Source organism: Echiichthys vipera, assembly GCF_963691815.1.
Source record: "Echiichthys vipera genome assembly, chromosome: 10".
Classification (NCBI taxonomy): domain Eukaryota; kingdom Metazoa; phylum Chordata; class Actinopteri; order Perciformes; family Trachinidae; genus Echiichthys; species Echiichthys vipera.
In genome coordinates, this window is record NC_139835.1 from 15,651,275 (window position 1) to 15,671,450 (window position 20,176).

The window sequence follows — 20,176 nt, forward strand, 5'->3', positions numbered from 1 at the left end:
GACATTCAGAAAGACCCTACAAGACTTGAATACATTTTACAGCATTATAAAATGCAAAGCCTCTGATGGATTTGCTGCATTAGCTGATTAGCAGCAATGTACTCACAGCTCCTCGTCAATGTTTTGTGGTTGTGTATCTACGCTGCGCCCGGTCCTCGTGATGTTGGAGCCTCCGTGTCCTCCTGGGGATACACCTCCCATCAGACTGTGCAGCAGCCCTTTGGCGAATGTCACATCATGTGTAGCAACATGCTTACTCCATACCAGGAGAGCCTGGGAAAAATATAGTTAATACATGAGTTGAGTTGTAAAATTAAAATCCTTTAAGCTACATCATCACTGTACATCCGGTACAAAAATGCATCTTGTCTGTTTCCAAGCAGTAATCTCTAAAAAATCTCTACACAATTCCTTTCAATATATTTCATGCCATTATGCACAAATGCCCTATGGAACTGAATCTGTAAGTGACATGTTTAGTAATATGACACATCATTGCTATATAAAACTGTACTTATCTTTCATTTTAAAGCCAAATATATTAAACATACTGTATGTTTCAGAATATGATTTTCATATTAGCCTATTATTGTAAATGTGTCATTTAATGTTTCTGGACTGTTGCAGTAGTTGCTTTTTAGCTTTAATTTTCTTTTACTGTTTATTGTGATGAACTTAAAGACCAAAGCAAATTCTCTATACTTGATTGTGATATACCAGCCTTAGATGTCCGGCTGACTGTTTGAGCGAGTACACAGAGTGATGACAGTGTTAGCTAACAGCTTCTGATTGGTAATTATCTCCTCAAAACACGTCTACCGTTAGTGGCATTGCTAATTGGATATCTTTGAGGTTTATGTTCCCCAGGTGCGACATGGAACTCGCAGTTGCTTGTTGCTATGGCCAACAGGTTTCTCTTGGTCGTGGACTAATTATCTGGTACTCTCTGAATCTAATTAGAAGTCAAAGTTGGACTTGGGAATGCAAATTAAGAGCAAGGGCAGAAGAACACAGACAAGTAGCATGAGATAAAGTAATAGTGAGACAGTGGATAGTAAAAAAAATGCTACCCACAAACATCATATAGCTGACACATTTATCGGATTCTCTCTCTTGATGATTTACATAATTCTCACCTACCTGCTTTGCCAACTTATCAGGGCTGATCCAGGACAGAAGCTTGTCCATGGTGCCTGTACTGCATGCTGCTGTTAGCCACATTGGGTTATTGCTGTTGTCACACAGGTATGAATGCCCCATGTCTCCAGACAATGTCAAGCCGATAGCCTAGAGAAAAAACTATGGTCAAACTCTGTATAAAGTGGTGACCCAATTATGGAATAATTATCACCACAAAGAGTCAAACAAGTAGTTAAAGGGTGTTGCATCTAATGAATAATTTCAAAAACATTCACTTATAATATTTGTTCTTTTGCAGATAACACTTTCATATTGGTCCATTATACATGAAGCTACAGCAAATAGATGGTTAGCTTAGCTTATAGCATTTAGAGGGGTCATCCCTATGTTCCCCGGGCCCTATTTTGTTAGGGTTATGGGTTACTGTTAGGGTCTGGGTTAGGGGGTAGGGTTAGGGTCTACATAGGTCTATTTGCCGCGGAATTCGGCACTGATTGTGGAAGAACAGCGGACCGGGGGACATAGGACCCTTTCTGCGAAAAGCGGAGAACAGCGGACCCTTTTCTTAAAATAGGGGCCGCTGTTCCCCGGTCACATACAAAGCGGGGAACATAGGACCATGCAGCAATCAGCCGCTGCTTGGTGTATTTTTGGTGTGAGGCTCAAGTGTGGCAGAGTGGGTTGAGACCAGTTTGCCAAACCTAAAGACAGCCCTGCTGTGCGTTTATTTTAGTATTAAAAAGTGCAATATGTAATATGAAATTACACAAATCTCAAGAGGGAATAAAAAAATATACAAGGGAAGACATTTTATTCAGATTGGTATAATTATTATGCCGCCATCTTTTATTTTAATACGGTAAAGAAAGGAATGCCATGTTATGTCTATTTCTTACATACCTTGTCCAGTGGTATTTCCACTTGTAGGAGACCTTTCACCATTTCACCTAGTGAGTCGTTCTGCAACGTGACAACCTCGCCAAGGGTAATAGACACATCTAAGCAGAATTCAATCACATGTTACACTCTAATGGCATCCGCACGAAACTTGTCTTGCAAGATTTCTCTGTTGTATTCATATCAAAGGTAAGTATGTTTGTATTGTGGCTTTCTTATGATTCAGCATTTTAGGCAATGATACTGTGACATAAATTTTTATTAACAGTGGTTTATTTACCTGCATGTAACAAACAATACACATGAGTATACATTAAAGCTGTTTTATTAAAAAAAAAACACGTTGCTAGGCCAAAATTGCTAGGTCTTTGTGGCTGACATATGCTATGTGCAGATGGAAAGTTACCTTTGCCAGGCCAGTTTTGAGCATAGTGGATCACATTGATGCCTCCAGCAAGAAGAGGATGCACCGCGGAAAGTGAGGTGTGAACTTCAGGGAAATTGATCTGGATGACATGCATAGCACTAGAGAGAACACGGGGGAGAGGGCATCAAAACAAGACATAACCTGCAACACTTAACATAGACTAATGTCTAGACAAACACACACACTTGATCCTCCTGCTGTTGTGAATCCAAAGTCCTGAGCTATTTCTAAATTGTGGTAGACCAAAAAAACATTTTCTTTAACTATACTCCTGCAAAGTTGGGCATTTTAACAAAGGGGAGTTTGGCTCGGTTTTGGGGCCAGCCTCAAGTGGCCATTCGAGGATCTGCAGTTTTTAGCACCTGGATTTGCTGCTTGATATTATCCTTTATTTGACAGAAGACAGCATAGAGATTGGGGGGGGGGGGGGGGGGAGGAATATGACATGCAAGAAATGTCCCGAAGCCAGAATATAAGCTGGAATGTTGCAGTTACATGGCGTGCGCTGTAACCACTCAGCTACCAAAGCTCTTCAAAAAAAGTGTAATAAAGGTTTTATAAACCATGCTAACAGTTAAAGCAAAGCATACTTCAACTATTCCCTTCATAGGTGTTTTTTCTAAACTTAATAAAGAAATAAATAAACACCTCCATAGATCTGCCGTTCATTCATTTTGCATTGCTCCGTCATTGAAAGTACATTACCGCTGTATGTTGGCGAGCAGGGCCTCTGCAGTGGTGAGTGTTTCATCAACAGAACCAGCAGAGAAGAGGTGGGGTAGAGCTAAAAGGCTTTCCCACAGCGAGGTCTGATTTTGCAGCTGATCAAACACCATCACTGCCGCCCCAGCCACTGTCATCGTCTCGTCTGGTTTTGTCAGCATCAGCTCCGTCAGTATCTGACAACCAGAGGGGATTTAATAGAAAACAGAAATAAAGGACTTCAAAGATAGTGTATGGTCATTGTCCTAGTAACAACAAGCTGACAAATGCAGGCACAAACCTGCATGTGTGCAAGCAAACATAAACACACACCTGGTTTAGTGTTTTGAGAAAGACTTCAAACACAGTGTTGTTGGACTTGCAGAAAGTGTCCACAGCATAGGAGAGGCTGTTGGGTGAGGTTGTGTTCATCAAGGGCAGCGTCACGGTGCAAATGGCTCTCTTCAATTGGTTCAATGATCCAAGCATTTTGTTCATGGCCTCCTGGATTCAGATTATTACAGTTATGCATTAAATGAAGGTTTTCATTGAAAAAGGTATATTCATACAATATTATTAGATGAGACCACAAATGGTGATACCTTCAAATCGCATTTTTAGGGTTCCAATATGTATTAACGAACTATTAAAGAAACCACATGCTCAAAGATGCAGTGTACGGAACTGATGCCACAAAATAATGGTTTAAAATACTGCTTTTCTTTGATTTGATCCCTCATCATTGTTGGAGTTGACATTTTATAATGCCTTGCTGAGTGGCTCCAATAGTTTCCAAGAGGGATTAAACTGAATTTCAATGGTAATACTTTCAGAATATTTCTTGGCTACTGCTACAATAACACATTTTCCATTCTACTCAAACATAATGTTGCACCGCAGTGACGCTTAGAAAAGAGGCAATAGAATAAAGAGGAACTTAAATTAGAAATAAACCTTCTAGGCATTCCTACAAAGGCTCGTCTGTTAACAATGACCTATACAGAAGAGACCACACAAGGTTTCAACACTGTGTAAGTAAACAGGCCGTTGCTTATTCTCAGCAGTCTTGTTCTTCTAATTAGATTTGAACAATGCCCACCTGATCTCCCAGATGAGTGGTATTCATGGCGTTCATGAGAGAGACTTTACTGGAGTTTCCCTGGTGAGATGGACCTTGAACACAAGAAGACACTGTTGAATAACTGGCTGAACTCAGAAGAAACAATAAAACCTAATATAATGCAAACATGAGAAGGGGCTCGAGTACACAAAGTCACCTTTTTCTACCCTGACAGTCAAAAAGCGCAATAGAACATATTGGAAAATATGTTAAAGTTAGAAGAAAAGATTACAGGAGCGTACCTATGTTCCCCGGGTCCTATGTTCCCCGCTTTGTATGTGACGGGGGAACAGCAGACCTTTATTTTAAAGAAGAACCGATGTTCCCCGCTGTTCAGAGAAAGGGTCCTATGTTCCCTGGTCTGTTATTTTTTCCACAATTAGTGCCTATTTCTCCAGCAAATAGGCCTATGCAGACCCTAACATTACCCCCTAACCCTGCCCCTCACACTAAACCCAACAGTAACCTCTAGGCCTAACAAAATGCCATATTAAATCTGCGAAGGCACAGGCTTATGCTCCTGGGAACATAGGACGCTTTTGGGGAAAAAAAGGGGAACATAGGATCCGGGGAACATAGAGATTACCCCATTATAACCACCGTCCTATGTGTCAGTTAATGAAGCTAACACAGGACAGTTAGCTTAGCTTAGCATAAAGACTGGTAGTATAGGGAAAACATCTAGCTTTGCTTTGTTTCCAAGGAAAAATAAATAAATAAAAACTACCTGCCGGCACTTCTAAAACTCACTTATTAGTAAATGTCTTCTTCAATTGAACCAAAGTAACTGCTAAGTAGCTAGCCAAAGGCTGTTGTAGCTACTTTCTCCTGTTTTCAGTTTTTATGCTACGCTAATTGTGCTGTTGCTCCAGCTTTATATTGAACAGATAGATATTAATCTTCTTATCTGCTTATTCTTCATAGAAAAGTATTCTTTTCAATGTACACAGTGTGGCTTGCCTATTTTCCTAAATAGGTCTTAGCTACAAAATATAATCAAATGGTTGTCGCGGGCTCCTTCCTTGACACAAAAAGAATATAAAAAGCATAATTTTATTCAAAATTCCACGAATGAAGAAAACATACCCAAAATCTTGCTCAATGCCTCAATCAGTGCTGCAGGGTCATCGCTGGAGTCCTTGGGGAGATTGAAAAAATCAGACCCCTGTATCAGGTCTGCCAGCAGGGAACCCTTTGGCGAGAGGTTTGACCTGTCATACAGAGTCAAAAGGTTTTCATCAGTAGGCTGAGGGTTACACAAACAAGTTTTCACCAGCCACCATCATCCCTGTATCTGGAATGTACTGTATATTTCATCACAACAGCTCAGGTAACAACAGAAAACAATTCCAACCCAAGAGAACCAGTTAACACTATAACAAAGTTAACAAGTTTGCATATAGCTGCCTGTTTACTTAAGATTATGCAACTCCAAGTGTTGACAGAGCGGTTTTAACGGAAATACAGAGAAAAAGTTTTCAGTCATCTACGACTCTATAACAGATAAAAGACAAAAACAGACAAAAAGCAGAGTTATGCTATAAAACATGTTTACTTTTAGCTTTTTGACTTAAAAACTGGATGAATACGGCTTTATAAAACTGTGGTTGGTTATGATTATGTACACCACAGGGGGATGTCTGCTGTTGGTACATTTCCATGATGACAATGACTAATCATCTCATGTGATGCTGCTATGCTGGGGTGTGTCCCTCCTTTGTTATTCAATCGACTTACCTCTGTACACCTTTTTTTATCATATGACAACAATAGAGTCAATGAAGATGTACAGTATTTTGGAGTTGGTATAGATGCAGTGACAATGACTGACATTACAACTTCAATGAATGTATGGTGTTTCTTACGGATGCCCTAAAGGGTCATATATACATATATTTTATTTCCTCCATTTTCCTGTGATAACAAGATATTTTTCCTCCGTTTGCCCATGATAACGGCATAATTGATTTAGGATCTTGAAAAAACAAAACAATAGTGTAGTCCATTAAATCATTGTAGGAAACATAATTCAGTGTAGCGATGTCGGAGGACCAGGAGAATATCGATCACTGCATCACATATCTCTTCAATCAAGGCCTTATGGGCTGATAATACATCATATACTAATTATGCTGCTGAATGTACCTTGCATGCCTGGAGGACCCCTTGGATGCAGCTTGGTGCACCAGGCGTGATTTGTTGTGACAGGTGCTGTCTGTGTTGCACATGAGGGTCTGCAGGAAAGGGAGGAAGCCTGTGCTGGGTAGGTTTCGGGGTCCCACAAAACCTGGAGAAACATGACAAAGTTGTTGTTGCATTGGTCTTAACAGACGACATCACATCAACCCAGTTCTGTACTCTCTCCATTGACTCCCTGTTCCATTTAGAATTGATTTCAAGATTTTACTGAACACGTTTAAAGAACGTCTGGGCATGGCTCCAAGCTATATAGCAGATATTTTAACCCCATAATCATCATCAGGGCACCTCGGCTTTTTCTTTTTGTGCTGAATCAGTGAACTCTTTTAAATCTATTTTTAAAATCCATTAGACTTGCTTTGATGTGATGTTGTCTCTTTTAATTGCTTGTTTTTATTTTATTCATTGATTTTTAATTGTTATGTTTTGCATTGTATTTATTCATCTTCACTCTTCCGTGTTTTGCATTTTTTTGTCTTCTTGCTCCACAAGATCAGGAGCCTGACCACTGCCAGCAAATAACTCCTATCATCTTTTTTTATCAGAAAACATTCTCAGATACTGCATGTATTCAGAAGAAAGAAAAAAAGGAATGAAGATAAAATGGCAGTCGAGATGCCATGACTAGACTGACTGTATGGCACACTACCACTCTGGTATTTATTATTATTATCTCTGAACGCAGCATGACACAACACATGAAAGAGAATAATAGCAAACAGCATTTGACTAAGGTTAGTAATGGCATGTGGGGGGAAGACATTATGAAACATAAAGCAAATGAACTAACTTTGAAGAATTGAATGACCTCATCAGACCTCAAAGTTAACACTCCAACCCCACAGACAATCACACAGAATGAATGTAGAGTTTGTAAACTTGAAAGTTAAACAAGGAGAATAAAGATGGACGTATTTAAACTGCCATTCAACAAAGGAACAACAAACGCAGAACTGCAGAAGGCACATCTAATGGGAACTTGTACTTCTACCATCTTCAATGAAAACTAAAACCTATATTCCAGCCCTTGAGATCCTATTTCTTTTCATCATATTAGTTTAGCATTAGTTTTCCACTCTTACTTCAGAATACAACAGGGCCCATCTTATGGAAAATAGTTATTGCATATTTCTGTAATAATCACGAGGAGCGATTTAATAGCTATTAATAGTTATGTGAGAAATGTCACAATGTTTGCAGCGTCATTTATAAAATTATACTACCTGATTCAAGGTTACGGCTGGTTATTCAGTCGGATCAGACACTTAAGATGGTTTTGTTGCCTGTTTTGGGCGGGGTCCAATACACCCAATAAACTTGACAGGGGAGGGAAGGTCCTATTGTTCAGATCCACTGGATAGATTCTATATTAGGGCACTCGGGGGTTATTAAGTTACATGTGAATCCCTGCGTCCACAGAATCTGATCCATCACACAAAAGTGGGAGGGTTAAAGGTAGTCTCTGATTATGGAACATAGCCTACACTAGCTGCCAGCATTTTAAGTCACACACAATAACACAAATAAACTAACCAATCAAGACAGTGGTAAACCAGCAACCCCAGTGTTCTACAAGATTAAATTACTGTTTTTTTCCAAGGAGTCTGTTGGCTTTAAAGAAAGCTGTAACAGCCTCAGTTCAGAAAGTGCTGTCTGACAGCGAGTATCGTTTTTAAGGTAAAGACGCAGGAATAAGATGCCTGATGGCTTGTTTTGCGCTGTTCTGTTTTATAAATCCTCACAGTCAGCTAGCTGTCCATCCTGTATTTGTGCAAAAAAATCTGGTGTACAGTCCTGGCTCTGTAAATGGGAAACAAACAAAGTGGTCTGTGAACAGTGGGAGGGAGAGGAACGGTAGATCTGGCACATGCTAAGGTTGTGACTGAGCACTGACGGGAGGGGTGTATTTGCTTTGGGTTTTCACATATCAATCATTTTTCTCAAAAATCATAGACTCCAACTTTAACTGCTTACAGTTAATAACAGAACTAAGTAAGATGGTCCTTATTACATTGTTCATTTTACTGATGCAGAAAATAAACACTTTATGCATGGGGGAATATGTTATCAAATGTCCTCTCATGCGGTTGAAGAACTAGGCTGACTGGAAAGTTAAAGGTTTGTGGTGTGTTTTTCAGAAACAACTGGTTGCAAGTTCTACCCCTCCCTATACGACCAACTATTTGACTCTCATCTGTGATCATAGATGGTAACACAAAAGGTAAAAAAAAAAAAAAGCTCCCTACTTTACCTTTGCTCACATTTATTGAGGATGAATCAGTGCTTTCTGTCAACTGAGTTTAAAGAATAAAGAAGAACAAACATCGTGTCAACAGTGCAGGGATAGGCTCAGATCTGAAGGACTATTCGTGTTTGGGTTGAACTTTCCATTTGTTTACTGTGATTGTGAAATTGGAATGTCCAAGTGCTTAGCTGCTAGCCTTTAACCTCCCACATGGACCCATTTTTTATTTTTTTAATGGAGGACAGGGGGTGTTCAAGGGGAGACAGAAGGGGAGACAGAAGGTCAACAGTAGATGCCACATGAAAGTGATTTAAATCATCTGAAAGCTGGGAGCCTGAAGATTAATTTGAGATTAATTCGAGCTCAGCACCATGTGCTAAGTTTTGTTCTGTATATACGTATTTTGTGTAGGCACCTATTCAAATGTTGACATTTTAGTGGTGTATAAGGGCTTAGAGCATTATGTCTGCACATGATGATGACCATTCCCACGCTCTATTATCAACAGCGGTGGTTGTAAAGTTTCATGAGGCTGTGATTATGATCAAGGTCACAGCAGGTCGTTTTATACAGTGATTTCAAGTTTCAAACAAAGCTCTCACCTATACTAATTAAATGGCTGATTTGGTGACTTAGATCCTCACAGAATTTAATATAAATGAGCTCATTGAGTCCACAAAAGTCTCATCTTTCTAGTCAGACCCAGTTTATGCAATTCCAAGACTTTAGGGACGGTATGCCGAAATATTAACACTGTATACAAAAATTTGTGTGAGACACAAGAGTGGGCACGGTGGGTACCGAGCCTATTTTCATTCAGATATCTTGAGGTCAGAGGTCAAGGGACGCCTTTGAAAATGGCCATACCAGATTTCTCACAAAAATGTAACCTAACTTTGGGGCATTATTCAGCAACCCTTCCCGGCAAGCTACTAGCATGTCATGGTTGGTACCAGTAGATTCTTTAGACAATCTAGTTTCATAAATTCACACTCCATACTAAACTGAGCCCTGCTATAGCTTCTGAAGAGAAAATGGTGGCTGGGGACGTCTGCATTCTCAAGGAGTGGAAGAAATGCCAAACAAAAGCCCTGCAGCCCATGTTAAGTCACATACATACAGTAAGACGCAAGTGGATCTTTGCCTTTAGTTTACTAGTTTTTGACTTTGTTTTACTCTAGAAATCGTAGCCAAAAAATCTTTACTGTAATACTTTTAGATGGTGCCATAGCAGAGCGTATGGGCTAATCTGGATAGTCAGGGCTGTGATTCATTGTTGAATGCTTGATTCTGTTTGCTTGTGGTTTATTAAATTTGCATCTTCTTGTTTGCATACTGTATGAGACTGTATGATATTGGAAGTTGTCTTTGTAAAGACATGGGTTTGTGATAAAGGGCTACTGAAATACATGTTACAAACAAAACATGGACCTAGGTCAAAGCCTCGCAGTTTTTGTTCAGTTTTAAACTTACATGGATCTCTTACTACTGGAGGGAACTGGTGGCGGGTCACAGCAATGATGATGAAGATAATCAGAGGCCACCCAATCAGAGTCAGGGACCAGAGCTATAACACAAGATATCACAAAACACTATTAATCACTTGATGAAGAGCTAATTTTCAATTTGATACTGTATATAGACTGTAGATTTTGAGCCTGCAGCCTAAATTCCTGTTTACTCCCCACAGTCTTTCTTAAGCATCTGTGCATTAATATGGAAAAAAAAAATTATAATTGTCATTGAACTTGAAAGTCACTCACAGGCTGTCTGATCACTGCCAGCCCATTCTTCCAGAGAAGAAGTTTCAGCTGCTGGAAGAAGGCCATCAGTAGAAGAGGCTTAAATGAAGACACAGACACAGCATCAGAATGATCCGTCCATCCATGCATGTCCCACAGGTATACCCACTATGTATTAGCATGTTCCATTATTAATGTATAGGCCGATTACTTTTTAGATTTAAGTAAGATTTAAGTTTCTTTTCAAGCCAACACGGACAATAAGTCCCTAAAGTTCTCAAAGGAATGAACATTTGAACATATCCATTACAACTAGGATACATCATCAGTAACCCTTTACATAAGGTAGGCTATGTAACATTTTGTGTAGTTACCAGGGAACAAATGAGGGACTAACAACCAATGAACCATTAATTAATGAGCAACTCATCAAATTATATAGAGTGGCAAATGAGAGCAGCAACTAGTTAATTGAGAAACAAATAATTGCATAATCATGAAGTACTTCCCTAATAATGCCTATATGACTGTATAGTAGATAATGAGTTGATGACAAAAAAACGGGTAAGTAATAAGATAACCATGAAGCAAGAGGGACTACTTTGTTCAGTATTGTTGATTCACAGATATTCATCAACTGTTTGTGTAATAATTTATTAATATAGGATCCCAGTCAATCAACTGCAGATAGTTTGTACTAGAAATCTGACATTTCAGATTCTATTTTTTATAATACAGATACAACAGATAAAGACCTTATTTGTGTCAAATTATCACAGGCATTAATCGGCCTATAGTTAACTAAATGTGCCATAAATACTGCTTTAAGTTACGTCTGAATTACCAGTGGTGGAGTGACTAAGTCTATTTACTCAAGTCTTGAGGTACTTTATTTGAGTAAAGTATTTCCATTTATGCTTATACTTCTACATTTCGGAGGAAAATGTTTTAGTTTTTACTTCACTACATTTATATGGTAACTTGAATTACTAGTTACTTTACGGATTCAGATTGTTAAAACAAAATATGCTCAACAAATGAAATAACATATATTGTTATAGATTAAGCTACACAGAAGTCTATAAAGTAAATCAAATAAGCCCTGGCTTTACCAGCTGCAATATTAAAGCGACATTTGCATTGATCTCTTGATGATTATAATCAGATATCATTTTCTGAAATGGGTAGTTCTGCATGATGACTACATTTACTTTAAATTCATTTTCATGCTTATACTTTTGTACTTTTACTATTTTATACACTTATATATTTTGATGTAGGACTATTACTTATATAACGTATTTCCACATTGTGTTATTAATCACTTTACTCAAGTAAAAGCTCGGAGTTGTTCTTCCACCACTGTGAATTACAGAACAAAAATATTGGATGACATAATAATAATAAAGTAGCCATGTACTCATTGGACCTACCTGGCTGCGTCGGTCCCGTTGATTGGTTCAATTCGGCTGTTAGTTAGCTGACTATAGATAGCAGGCGTAGGGGAGGCATGGCGCTAAAGTGGCCCCTAGCAGGATGCCCTTTCCATCAGTCGGTTATCGGAGCAAAACACAATTCAACTCACACTCGGAAACAGAAACAAAATGACTCCGCAGTGGACCTACACCTCAAAGGGGAAAAAATGTTCACCAACCTGCACGCCTCTGTCCCTTGGCTCGAGCAAATGTGAGTAGCTCCACCTGTACGTGTAGCCAGGTACATCTGCGAGGAAGGGCGTGTACTCTGCAAGCTGCCTGCCCTAAAGAAGAGATGCCGCTGACTTCTGGGAACAACTAACCGCAGGGCTACATACCAGCAACAATGGGTTATGACAGGGCAATTCTTTGATGCGCCTTATCATTTACATAAGAGGCTATCAGACCTAATAATACGCGTAGGCTACTCATTCTGATCAACTTGTGTAGCACGTGGCATATCTAAATATTTTTTTTCAAAGGTCTGTGCAAGCTGTTTAAAGATTTTTGATTGTTTTTTTGCTTTTTACTGCTGGTTGTCAAATTCAAATTCATTCAAATTCAAAAAACTTTATTTGTCCCCGGGGGGCAATTCAGGGCACACAGAGCAGCAAATAACGACAGTGCGATTATACAAAAACCAACACAAGAATAAAGTGTAAGAGAAGAGTAAGTGTCAGGATGTTAGTGTGTGATCACAGTACAGGTTAGATACGGAGAACATCGTCGGCGTGAGATGTAGAAAGACATGTATCAGATGTAAGCAGACATGTGAACGGGTGTATATGATGTAAATAAACAGTGTTAACATGCAGTAGTCTGTTGAAACAGGTATGAACAGAACTGTAGTGCAGAAAAGATATAAGTGGACAGTGATCGGATTCAGATGAGGTCAGACATGATACATGTGTGTAATGAGCAGAAGTAAACAGAACTATAGTGCAGTAATAGAGTATAAATATAATATATAACTATAAGCTAAATAATAAAGCTAAATAATAAAGTGATAGTGGCCTAGAAAGCTAACCCGCTATGATCCCATTTCACATTTCATCTCACTTTACTTACCTGACATCTCCAAACTTCTCTGCAAAAAGATGAAATGGTCTTAATAAGAATGAAACTTCAGACATTTCCATTTATGGAAGCCAAAATCTTTTTTTGTAATGCATCAAAATTGCAGTACTTTATGATCACCTATTGCATGTGTTGAGGTTTTAATTTTTTTGGTATAGCTCTTATTTAGGGAGACTTCTGGATAACTTGGATACATTGATTATTAATATAGATTACAAGTTATCTTAAAAAACATTTAACAACTTTCAAAAAAAGTGACAGCATTGCTTTAAAGGGGGCAGGGCAACACCAAGCCTCACATTACACAATCAGTAGGCCAGTTTAGTAAGATGTTGTTGGGGAGGGTCTCCACAGGGAAAGATCGCACTGCTCATGTGGGGGATCCACAGGGAAAGATCGCACTCCTCATGTGGGGGATCCACAGGGAAAGATCACACTGCTCATGTGGGGGATCCACAGGGAAAGATCACACTGCTCATGTGGGGGATCCACAGGGAAAGATCACACTGCTCATGTGGGGGATCCACAGGGAAAGATCACACTGCTCATGTGGGGGATCCACAGGGAAAATTGAAAACAATGCTGTAACGCTGCACATCTTACAACTATTTTGAGAGGACAAAGACAATATAAATCCTAGTTATACAGACAGAAAATGTATAATGTAACAATATGATTTAAAGAATTTAAACAAAAGATATAAAATTGCTACATTTACACAAAACTAGAGTCAAGAGGTCGAGATTTCCACCAGAAAAAAAACTGTTACTTTAAACTTGGTGTGGTTAATATGGACAATGCTGAATGCCATGACATTATTTTTCCATTTGAAAAGTGAGCTTCCGGACAGAGCGTGAGCTTTCACCCACAAGACACACAAGTCTACAGTAACATCTGTCAATCTGGAAAAGTATTGAGTAGATTCTTTCCATTACCAGACACTGAAAGGCACAACAATAGTAAGTGGAGTCTCAGGGTAGGGCCAAACAAAAGCATATATGACGTGACACTTTTGTATTGTTAAGCATTAGGAAGATTTCACCATCAAGGTAGTCCTACTGGTTTTCTATCTTGATAAGAACATGTGGGAGGAAAAGTGTGAGAACTAGGGATAAGCAGAAAAGAATTTCTCCGACTGGAACCATTTTTACAAGGCTTCAGGAGCTGATCTACAGTACAGCTCTGAAAACCAGCAGGGCTATTAAAATGATTTCAGGATGGTTTTAATAACACAAAACTGAGTGTATATGGATAACTTCCCGTTACTAGACCCACCACTATTATGCACACATTTTACATATGACATGCCATGTTTTACCAGGACTCTCTGCTGCTGTTCTTAAGGACTACCACTTATTGTAGGACTCTGGGGTCCAATATAAATCTGTATTTCAAAGCATCCTGTTTGAAGGCACAGGGATTCTGAGCTAAATAATTAGAGATACAAAAATACAACAGCAAACAAACCTTGTTTTCATTTTAACTAATCGATTTTCTGCCACGTTAAACTGCTAAAACCTTCAACACCAAAATGACACAACTACTGTACAAAGCAAGTCATGAGACGATATCCATAACAGAGTTTTTAATCAAAATGTGGGCATTCCCAGGAAAAAAAGTGTGTGTGTGTGTAACATAACAGCTTCATGGCTTGCTGGTGTTGACAATACACTTTGGCTCCTTTGTCACGGTTCAATTCCTTTTCACTGTAGTATCATTAACAATATTTTGGTCGATGCCAAATTTTTAAAAAACACCATCAACATTAAAGATATTCTTATTTACGAAATTCATATTTCTTTCTAATATTGTAATGTAATTCCATTTAACAAAAGATAATACTGGCACTGCATAAAAATAGAAAATATGGGAGGAAAGTTCTTTCACACAAACACTGAAATACGCAGGAAGCAGAAACGAAATGCACATCTTCTGAAAATATTGCGCGCTGGGAATCCTTTTTCTTCTTTAAAAAAGGTTCTCTGTGGAGTTTTTGTTTGGCTATCGTGCAAAGGCAGAAGGATAAATGAGTGTGTGCAGTAGAGCGCCACATCACAATACACTTTCCTGTCTCCAGTTTAATACTAATCCACTGATCAAACAGTCAGCGGCACTAACGGCAGTGAAGAAGAAGACTTCTAGCGCATGTGAATGAAAACACTGTAGCATTAAAAGTACGTCAAAAGTAAGTTTTGCAAATGTTTTCTAAGAAAGCAAATGCATTCGACGTGTTGTTCAGACCCTAGTGGTTACACGCAATGCTTTTTTGATAAGAAACTATGAAAAAACTCCATAGGGTACCTTTAATTAAAAATACTTTGTACTATGTTCATGTTCTTCGAATGCTCTTTCATTCTTATGTGGTGTTATTTTTGAAAAACAAAACTGTATATTTAAAAAGTAGAATAGTTTAGATGCTCAACATCTTTGAATGTAACAAAGAGTGCGCCCATACAACACTTTCTGGTGCAGCCATTATAAGACACTTCTTCTCACTGATGGTGTTGGTAATAAATATCAGAAGTTATGTAAAATACCAGTCTATCATAAAGGATCTCCATTCAACATACAACCAAAACAACAAACACTAGATTTACTTGTTGAACATTACAGTAATACACGTTTGGCAGCCCATTTTTGGCCTTTCGATTAGTCACAGTGGTCACTGCAGACCTGATTGCACAACTCTGAAACCATAAAAAGTAAAAAATACATCATAGAACATTTAAAATATCTTATATCAAATGAATAAATGTCACTTTTAACAATGCTTTTGGCACTTGTGTGTCAGGAATGTGAGAGGTTACATCAATAAACAATTTTCCAGTGCGTGGGCTGCTCACATTCTTTCTCAGTGTCCCCACAGAAACGATTGTATGTTGTTTTGGGATCAAAACCCAAGATCTCCCTCTCTTCGTGGATCCGGAAAGAGAAGGTGGACACTGACGTTCCTATGAAGAATCTGAAAAAAAATAAATAACAGAATTTAAAAAATGCAAAAGCAAACAGTGATGCAACATTACCGCACCTTGGAAAATGTGATCGACCATGTGATGTGCAGTCACCCTGGCTAGCTTTTCAAGTTTTAGCTATTTTACATTGGATTGTGAAACAGTGACAGGGCTGTTAAAATATCTGATATATTTGAGGTCAAAGTTCATTTTTTCCAAGTTGGCCACGGAGTTAAACACAGTAACTGGCATAGGGGCTGCAGCTATAGAATATTTTGTAATCAAGTATTCTACCGATTATTCCATTGATTAATTAAGTAATCGGATAACATTTTTTTTTTTTTTAAATAAATAGAACTATAATTTAGCATTTTTACCCACCATTACTAACAAATAATAAATTATGTCTGGGGTAAGTCTATTTGGTGTGGTAACCTAACACAGGGGTTGGTGTATGTTTGTGTTTGTGTGTGCATGTGTGCGTGAGGCAGAGTGAGGCGAGTGGGTGTAGGCAATACGCTCTCGATTTACCACGAATAAGTTTAGTATTTAAACAATTCAAAGTGGTGCATAACATTCTATGTGACACACGTGTTTAATCTAACAGGTTTCAAAGACAAATAGATTTATTTAGAAAATTAATTAGCGATAGATATTATCAGAAAGAGCAACTCACTATCTTCCTTCCATTACCGTAACAACAAGCAACGTACAAAACGCGTCCGAAACATTTCCGGGCTGTTTCTTCACCCTCCGTTATCGCACCTACTGAAATCCGGATGTAGTGGTGTGCGTTCGCAAAAAAGGTCTGTGTGGAATAATGATCCCTGTGCTGAGCATGCCACATAACACTCAAGATAGCAATTAAACAAATCACCGGGGCAGAGATTTTGCCTCCAGGAATTTTGTCATCGAGTAACTCAAGTTATTGATTCAGCCCTAACTGGCATTAGTAATCACAGCTAAGAACTTACTAACTAACTAATTTACAAAAAAAGTCTTAAACATATCAAATATGTACAATCTTATTGTCAGATGACAATAAACTGAATCATTTACTGTTGATTAACCAATGAAAAAAAAAAACTACGAAAACTAATTTACCTGGCATGGGCACATATCCACTGGTCAATGATGGCCACTCCTCCGTCTTTGAAGAGCTCCAGGTCCTCTGTGGACGGCTCATAACGCACCATGTCTGGCAACAACCTTTTCAGCTCCTTCAATTCTACAAAATGACAGAATAGAACAGGATTATCAAAGCATTTATAGTGACTATGATTTCTTTGATATAACTACTTACTATTATTACACTAAACTATATCATTATCTTAATGTAGCAATAGTTTGAAATGGTTTTTAAAAAATGTATTGGTATTTTAAATTTGAAAGAAAATAGTGGGATCAACCTTCATAACACGATTTAATAAGCTGGAAAATACTAAAGCATTCGTGTGCACTGTGCCAGTGCGTCATTACCTTCCTCATCTGCGTCTGTCGCAACAAACACATTGTCGAGTTTATGCTTCTTCATCAAGCTGCGCATTTTTTTCACTGCACCCTTAAGGCTGGGTACATCCTCTCGGTGACCCCAGATAAAGTCCTTCCTGCGCAGGTGGACCCCCAGATATGGACCACCTTTAGCTGAGCCCAGTTTGGCCTGAGGAGGAGTTAAAGAAACAACAGACCAATTATTGCTCAAAACTTGATACCAAAAGGCTGAAATGAATGGTTGTTTTCAGAATCAAGTGGTCACAACGTCAACCAATAACAATCATCTAATGCGGACTAACTCATGCACATACATACAGATGATTCAATGGTAATTCCTGGCCAAACTTTTACTGCAACTAAGATGCTCAATCGTCAGCTTTAACATTAACCAAAATAAATGATTTATTTCATACAACATTTTTTTATTTCCAATTGCTCAACACCACAAAGACATGTGACAGCAAACAGGTTCTCAGGTATTGAGAAGTAAAGGGTGTGATTGTCTGATCTGATTAGATGATATGATAAATTCAAAAATTCAAAACACTCAAATACGTAAGAGCCAGAACTTAAATGACAAATGCACTACCATTTTTAATTACTGGGTAATCTACTATACATCTCTACAGCCTTAATGTACTAACTGTACAATAAAATAATCATGCCACAGTCGGATACGCTAACTCACTTTCATGCGAGTCCAATCCTCACTGTAAGTGGTTTGGTCTGTGCCATCTGTAGAGTTCAGGTACTTTGCTCTGAAGTCATCTCCTATGAGTCTCAGGTGCTTGGCAAAAACCATGCTGCGGCGGGTCTACATCAAACACAGACAATTGCAGTGAGTCTCACATTGGGTTACAGCTAAAAATATGCGAGCTCTAATACCCAACACCAGCATTACAAAAAGTTATGCTATTAGCCCATTACTCGACTTACATCCCAGTAATCCTTCCCAGAATAGTGATCATGGAGGAGTGTCTCTGCTCGGTCAAGCATGACTGATCTGCAAAATAGCGCAGTACAAAACAAATGTATCCATGTCAATCTCCACTTTCTTTTCAAGGAATTATGCGTCATACTTTGGCTGTTTTATCAGGAGACTGATAACTTTGGACACATATGATCACTTTTGTTTGTTGTCTTGGTCGTTTGTTAACTCACTTATTATCTAGTCATTTTGCTTAACTTCAGTAGCATTCATGGAAATAGTAGTGCTACTTAAGCCAGAAACCAATGATTTATGACTGGAAAATGAGCTGCTCCTTGTCATGCTGTAACTCAGGCAAAAAATTGAATGAGATATATTAATAATTATCATGCTGAATAGATCTGAATAAAACCACAAAATAGAAAAATCATCATTTATTTATCTGCCACGGACACATTTTACCAGACACTGAGGCTTGACAAATGTCAGCACACTGTATGTGTAAAATATGTGCATTTGTTGCTAAATAGACTCACGTTACTGTGATGTTTTTCTGAAGAACTGGGGCCATGATGGAGGCATGGCCTTGAGCTGAGATACACGTTACATTTCGAGCTCTCGTCTCCTCGTAGCCCCAAAACCAGCCCCTTGGAAAATAAACGCACAAACAAGATAAATGAGATGGTTGATGATGGATGGGAAGGAGAGAGATCTGCAGGAAGGTAGGTAGAGATGGATATCATTAATACTGATATAATGTGAATGTGATCCATCACTGTCTGTAGTGGCTCTGCTGAATTATTCTTCTATAATTACAATTCATTTTCTTTGGCATTAAAGCATAATAAATCTCTTTAATGTGGCGACAATTAAACAACAAAACAGATATGCTTCTGAGAGGAGGACATCATGACAACAAGGATGTATTGTAAAAGATTTGAAAAGTTTGCATGTTCTCCCCGTGTCTGCGTGGATTCTCTCCGTGTTCTCCGGCCTCCTCCCACAGTCCAAAGACATGTTAGGTTAACTGATTAACCCAACACTAAATTGCCCGTAGGATTGAATGTGAGTGTGAATAGTTGTCTCTGTTTGTCTCTATGTGCCCTGGGATAGACTGGCGTCCGGTCCAGGGTGTACCCCGCCTCACGCTAGATGTCAGCTGGGATCGGCTCCAGTCCCACGCGACCCCGTAAGGGACAAGCGGTTGAAAATGACTATGATGATGTAGCCACAGCGTAAATACTACACCTGTCAAACAGGATAAAACCCAAGTCTAGAAATAGTGAGAGACAGGATTTATCTTTTTAGACTTTGTGTTTCCAATAACAGGGTGTTGTCTGTTGTGCATTTTGCAGTTTTACCTGTAGTATCCTTGTTTATCTTTGGAATACAACAACTTGTCAATGCACGGCCGCTCATCCACTTTTTCCTCCCATTTCCCATCAGTCCATCCCTCAGCGTAGTTTTGCAGTACCAGAACCTGGTCTATGAAGGGGCCTCCATTCTCTAGACCAAAGGGGAGGAACAAAATTGAGCTGAGGATTACTCTGTAAGCTTATTAAAAGTGGTGACTGTCCATTAGTATTGATCATAAAGTTATAAATCATAAATTACAGCAAGAAAATACTATTCATTTAGAAACCATATTCATATAATGAGGTTTTAAATGTAACTCTGGTCTTGATCACCAAAATTAAAAGCTCACCAGCGATGAATTCTTCATACTCAATGACAGGCACATTGGCCTGCAGGCTAGTGAGGCTGAAGAACTCTCCCCAC

The 20,176-nt window shown here is 38.7% G+C and overlaps 2 protein-coding genes across 3 annotated transcripts in view; both read right to left on the minus strand.

Annotated features, from left to right (window-relative positions):
• abca12 (ATP-binding cassette, sub-family A (ABC1), member 12) overlaps positions 1–12,143 on the minus strand; it is a 75,917-nt gene extending 63,774 nt beyond the window's left edge. For both annotated transcript variants that reach the window (XM_083921609.1, XM_083921610.1), the window contains exons 1-12: positions 11,906–12,143; positions 10,494–10,571; positions 10,204–10,297; positions 6,432–6,573; positions 5,373–5,497; positions 4,266–4,339; positions 3,500–3,670; positions 3,170–3,363; positions 2,444–2,562; positions 2,041–2,138; positions 1,141–1,287; positions 107–273 (exon numbers count right to left, since the gene is read on the minus strand). In XM_083921609.1, coding sequence (XP_083777735.1) covers positions 107–273; positions 1,141–1,287; positions 2,041–2,138; positions 2,444–2,562; positions 3,170–3,363; positions 3,500–3,670; positions 4,266–4,339; positions 5,373–5,497; positions 6,432–6,573; positions 10,204–10,297; positions 10,494–10,559 — 1,397 coding nt within the window. In that variant the 5' untranslated portion in view covers positions 10,560–10,571; positions 11,906–12,143. The remainder of the gene's footprint in view (positions 1–106; positions 274–1,140; positions 1,288–2,040; positions 2,139–2,443; positions 2,563–3,169; positions 3,364–3,499; positions 3,671–4,265; positions 4,340–5,372; positions 5,498–6,431; positions 6,574–10,203; positions 10,298–10,493; positions 10,572–11,905) is intronic.
• Positions 12,144–14,678: 2,535 nt separating this feature from the next.
• The window catches only part of pofut2 (protein O-fucosyltransferase 2), a gene marked incomplete at its 5' end in the record, with an annotated part of 7,218 nt that continues 1,720 nt past the window's right edge, over positions 14,679–20,176 (minus strand). Inside the window, 8 exons of the mRNA XM_083921023.1 lie at positions 14,679–15,986; positions 17,080–17,203; positions 17,455–17,635; positions 18,158–18,283; positions 18,406–18,472; positions 18,934–19,044; positions 19,759–19,903; positions 20,103–20,176. Of these exons, the coding sequence (XP_083777149.1) occupies positions 15,833–15,986; positions 17,080–17,203; positions 17,455–17,635; positions 18,158–18,283; positions 18,406–18,472; positions 18,934–19,044; positions 19,759–19,903; positions 20,103–20,176 (982 nt within the window). The 3' untranslated portion in view covers positions 14,679–15,832. The remainder of the gene's footprint in view (positions 15,987–17,079; positions 17,204–17,454; positions 17,636–18,157; positions 18,284–18,405; positions 18,473–18,933; positions 19,045–19,758; positions 19,904–20,102) is intronic.